Source organism: Neodiprion pinetum, chromosome 6 (assembly GCF_021155775.2).
Source record: "Neodiprion pinetum isolate iyNeoPine1 chromosome 6, iyNeoPine1.2, whole genome shotgun sequence".
NCBI lineage: Eukaryota > Metazoa > Arthropoda > Insecta > Hymenoptera > Diprionidae > Neodiprion > Neodiprion pinetum.
Window position 1 is genome coordinate 14,687,303 of NC_060237.1, and position 5,702 is coordinate 14,693,004.

The window sequence follows — 5,702 nt, forward strand, 5'->3', positions numbered from 1 at the left end:
ACAACAGCGAGTGAGGGGAGGTGCCGATATTTACTTTGTAACCGAATAATAATAATTCACCCAGCGAACAAAACAGCAATTTCCGTGGCGGCAAATCCAGATGAAATGGTGCACTCTGATTGGCCTAACGCTATCGCTTATAATTCAAAAACTATGCGTCGGACGAGGTTCCGGTAAAGAAATTCTCGGTTGCATTTCAGTCAGGTATCACGCTCGCTGGTCCGTGTCCCTCAATTTAGGGACACCCTGTATAGGCTGATTGGTCGGCTTGGTCAGTAAAGAAGGTGTTTCTATCCAGAACCCCCCTTGTTATACTACTCCGGTGTCTATCATCGCCTGTATTTTCACATTGTCTAACTCGACCGTGATCTCGTCGTCCGTTGACGAGCGAGTCACTACATTCACCGACCTTACGTTACCGTCCGTCGTTTTCTCGCGTCCGTCACACTTCGCCGCGATATGCCCGAACTTATTGCCCTTAGAACATTTTGGTCCGTCGTCTTTTTTCGGACAGTTACGCGCGAGATGCTCGTTCAAACCGCACCCGAAGCATCTTGCCGCTTTCTCGCCTCTCGATTTATCACTTTTATTGTCTTTCGTCACTACTTTCGACTTGTTTTTCTGCGTCTTACCATCGGTTTTTTCTTTCATCCGGTCGTATCGCTCGAGATTTTTTCTGAGCACGCCAATATTACACGCACTGTACAAAATTGACTTTGCCGCCTCGTCGTCTTGTATGCCGTCGATGATGTACTGCATCACGGCTTCTTCCTCGACGTCGCCTTGACTTGCGATTGTACTCATGGCGTAAACATACTGTCTCGGCGTTTCGTTCGCCTGTCTCTTGCTTTTTGACAGCTGTAAATGCACCAGGGCGCTGTTCGCTTTGGTTTCAAAAGACTTTTCTTCATCGACTTCCACGTTGTCAGTCCTTTTGGTAGAGCGATATATTGTTTCGCGGAAACTTTTAACAATCGTTTCGCGTAAATCACTCTCTGCAAATTGTCCCATTGTAACAACCCTGACATGTCCTCAAATTCGTCTATCCACTTTTCGACTTGCAACTTATCGTCACCGGAAAAATAAGAGATACTTCCCTCGACGTCTTTTATCGTAAATAAACTCGGCATGTTGTGTTCGCGTCTCTCCATGCGGACTGTCCTTCTCCTTCGCCTACGTGCGTCGTTTCTCTCGACGCCACGTGCTGCTTCCCTTCCTTCTTCCGAGGTCTCCTTGTGGCGAGATGAGTCCGACGTCACGTCACTCCCTTCTTTATCGATCTCGTCTTCTGTATCGACTTCATCTCCATCGGTATCTCCATTGCCTTCTTTATTGACTTCTTTGTTTGTATCGCCTTCTTCGTCTGTATCATCTCTTTCTTCATGTTGTCTCAATCGACTCATGTGTTCGGCTTTAATTCCCTTGGTCGACAAGCCCAACCTTCCCAACTGTTCTCTGAGCGTAATCACTGTTGTCTTTGGTTTTGAAGACGCGGGAATTTTTTCCTTCGCGCCTCGTTTTGTTTTCGTTCCGACCTGCTCGCCCCCGTTTGTTCCGTCGTCGCTCTCTTTCAAGCCCGATGGTTGTGGGTCGTTCGCTTGCTTTGTTTGGTTGCTTGTTTCACCTCCTTTGTCCTCTGCGCCTTCTTTCGATCTTTCTGGCACCATTATTGCGTCTTTTCTTACTTCTTGCAACTTTGTTGATAATTATGCGGCGTTGTTACCGATGATCACTCGCGACTTTATTTTTCGAATATTTTTTAACTCAACGACTTCCTACTTGACCGCTTTTCGACACGGCACCTTTTCGAATCAATGATTTTCGACTTTATATCTTTAGACTCAAAGACTTTTCACCTAACGACTTTTGAATAAAAGGATTTTTGACTTGACGACGTTTCGAATCGACACGTTTTCCGATTTAGCAGCTTTCGACTTGACGACTTTACGACGTAACACCGTTTCGACTTTTTCCACAATCTCAATCTTTTCGCGGTCACGGTTCCACTCGACATCTCAACGCGATCCCGGACGAGCCCCCCATATGTGGGGTTTAAGGATTGTGAGGAGAATCACACACGAGAGGAGTTATGAGAAACTGAAAATAAAAATTGTTAACTTTATTGAAATACAAAGGAACGATAAAAACATAGCCCGTGTCTCCCTTTCACCGTGGTTCGGCATCAATTAACTCTCGTCAGGCTCGTCCCCACTCTCGTGCGACCGCTCAACCACGTCTTTACCGGGCCAGGGGCCCCGTCCCACATATATATACATTAGGGTGGGCCAAAAAAAATGAGTATTTTTTTTTTACTTTACACTCTGAAAATTGGTTGCTAGATACGTCTAAAAAATTCTCACCAAATATGAGCTCTTAATTTTGATAACAAGGTCCTCCGCTTTACAATTGTGCATTTTTTCCTGAGTATTAGAAACAAAAATTCATATCTCTTTGACAAATGTTAGTTGAGAAATATCTCTCCTCATATTCTTGTAGGAAATCGAACGCTCTACAAAAAAAGTCTCTTACAATTTTTTCGTAAACCTTACCGTTTAAAAGATATCAAAGCTTAAAGTTTGATTATTTTAAGAGAAATTTCTGTTTTGCTTATGAATTTTTTAACTCGCTTACAAAAAATTTTGATGAATTGCACAACTCATAGTTTTGTAGGAAATTAACTGCTCTACAAAAATGGTGTCTTATGATTTGTCGATTAAGTTAAGCGTTTAAAAGATATTCATCGTCAAACTTCAATGCATACTAATTTTAACAGTTTTTGATGAATAATTCGAAAAATTTCAATTTAATTTATAAGTTTCATGAAAATTTTAGTTTCTGTCATGAAAGTAACTACTGTAAAAGGTTTTTGTTTGAAAATTCATTTGAAATTCATCAATTTTAAAATCCCTGATTAAACAAAATGATTTGAAGGGTCTAAAAATCATTTAAAATGATTCAAATTTCAGAATTTAAAGTACTGCTCCTTATGGGAGTTAAATTATTTCTAATTATGTTGTTTATTCCGGGATATTTTTATACATTCTATGTTTAATAATTCACTAATCTCAAATATATTGTTAATTATCTCTATGGCGTTTATATGGAAGTTTGACGATGAATATCTTTTAAACGCTTAACTTAATCGACAAATCATAAGACACCATTTTTGTAGAGCAGTTAATTTCCTACAAAACTGTGAGTTGTGCAATTCATCAAAATTTTTTGTAAGCAAGTTAAAAAATTCATAAGCAAAACAGAAATTTCTCTTAAAATAATCAAACTTTAAGCTTTGATATCTTTTAAACGGTAAGGTTTACGAAAAAATTGTAGGAGACCTTTTTTGTAGAGCGTTCGATTTCCTACAAGAATATGAGGAGAGATATTTTTTAACGAACAGTTGTCAAAGAGATATGAATTTTTGTTTCTAATACTCAGGAAAAAATGCAAAATTGTAAAGCGGAGGACCTTGTTATCAAAATTAAGAGCTCATATTTGGTGAGAATTCTTTATAGGTATCTAGCAACCGATTTTCAGAGTATAAAGTAAAAAAAAAATACTCATTTTTTTTGGCCCACCCTAATATACATACATATACATGTATATATATATATATATATATAGGGTGACCACGATAAAGTGTCCACCCCCTTCCAAAATCTAGCCGTGTGATGATTTGAGAAATTTTTTGCGTGATTTTCAGAGGATTTGCGACGATCTCTCTGATAGCGAAGTCGGAATTTTTTTGGAAACAAATGTTTCTGCACGCGAAAAAAAAATTTTCGATTTCGGGACCAAAAATAGGGTTTAATTTTTTTTCTGAAAATACGCAAAATCCTGAGTGCGGATATCAAAAATTTTCCGGGATTCGTCAAACCAATCACCCAGAAATAAATCTCAAAATTCGAACTTTTTGTCGAAAATTCGGTACCAACTGGCCGAACAGGTGGAATTGAAATATCTGGCAAAATGGACCAGCGCCAACTTCACCCGAGTCCAGGTAGCGGTATGCGATATGTCATTGACGATTCTGCGCGATGAGTTTCGTTGGACTGACTTTCTCTGTTTGCAGCTAGGTGAGCAGCAAGATAAGTAGTTTGAAAATATCTGCATTGAGAGAAGCGTGACAAAAACGTCCGCATTTGAAATTATCAATGATAATTAACACGAAAGCAGCATAACGGGAGGTTAACAAGCATTTTGTTATCATCGGTTGCCAGTGACAACCGTTGTAGCACGGAGGTTAGCGAACGCTCGCGCGTGGCCGATCCGGCCGATCAAGATCCCGCTATTACCGTTTGACGACGCGGCGACGTCGAGATGATGTAGCGCAAAAATTGAAATTCTTTCGAAAATGATCATCGAATCATCCCGATTTCGTCAAAGTGCAGCATTATTGACAAAGGCTTATCACTCTTATTTTACACAAAAATGATTTGAAGAAACGAACAGAATCCAGCCGAATTTTTACAGTGTATTGCTTGTTCGTCGCAAAATTCTAGGTCAGTTTATTTATATTCTGGAGAACGATGCGCGAAAATTGGTTAATTCTGACACCGTGTATTTACTTTCGTACGTCGAATATTTTCGCGGCAACAAAGCACATGGGTGGCCGACTTTTCTGTGATTCTAGTAGTAACAATGAGCGCAATATTGCCACGACCCAGCGTTATTTTCACGCAATGATCAAACCGGGGACAGTAAACCACGGTTCGAAATTATTTTCGATGAAAATATGCCGTTGCATTCTGGAATTTCGTTAATTGTCCGACAAATTGATACGTAATGCGTAAGAACGAAATGACTCGCATTTGTTTAGAACGAAACCCTTGCATTGCTCTTTACTTCAATACGAAAATCGTACTATTCTTATCCAGATGACATAAGTATGTACGAAGCACGACAGGCTGAGGTATCGTTAAAGTACGGCGTAAGTATGGCCGATGTTATGACAGAAGTAGAAGCATGAAGGAATAATCGTCAGGTTATGATTCATCTACCTTTTACCTGTGATTTTTCCATTTCGTGGGCGACAAAGACAGTATTTTTTCGTAAATGCGATCGCCACGCTTCACTTTCCATTTCAATTCAATGACAGTTCGTTAATGACAATAATTAGCAAACTAATATTGAGTTTGTAAACCGATGCAGAGATTTGATACTTAATTCTATACAATTCCTTACAGATATGGTAATACAAATGTTTGATTGGTTTTTACATGTGCAATGAAATATTTTGTTTCATTCAAAATATGTACAATGCGTAAATTCGGGAATCCGTTATTTTTTCGGATCGCGCATAGTATTGCACAACAGAATTATGCACCTTCGATACTCCTCTTATGTTAATCCGTCCTCCTCACTGAAAATTTTTTCAACGAATGCTGAAATTTACAGAGACGCGGGCATAATATTTGCAATGTTGCCCGCTACATTTCATACATTGAATAATGCGTAATTACTTTTCACTGCGTAATAAATATTCTCCGGCATTGCTTCGTGTTTGCCTTTCCCGGTTGGACTCATCTCTGTCAAACTATCGTTGTCTAAGATGATTTTGAAGAGTGCTCGGTTCGTTTCTATCCGACTCTTGTACATAATCTCTGTGACGGCGGCCATTTGCACATTGTCAACCCACACGTCGTACCCTATGCTTGACCGTACTTGATGACAATTTAAAAATGATGATTATCTTATCAAAATTA

General features: G+C 39.4%; 1 protein-coding gene across 1 annotated transcript; it reads right to left on the minus strand.

The window, feature by feature from the left end:
- Window positions 1-309: 309 nt before the first annotated feature.
- On the minus strand, window positions 310-1,667 carry LOC138191173 (17S U2 SnRNP complex component HTATSF1-like). Its single transcript, XM_069137369.1, has 2 exons — window positions 1,021-1,667; window positions 310-931 (listed from the first exon to the last, which is right to left on the minus strand). The coding sequence occupies exons 1-2, from the start codon at window positions 1,665-1,667 to the stop codon at window positions 310-312; spliced, it is 1,269 nt and encodes a 422-aa protein (XP_068993470.1).
- Between the last annotated feature and the right edge of the window lie 4,035 nt (window positions 1,668-5,702).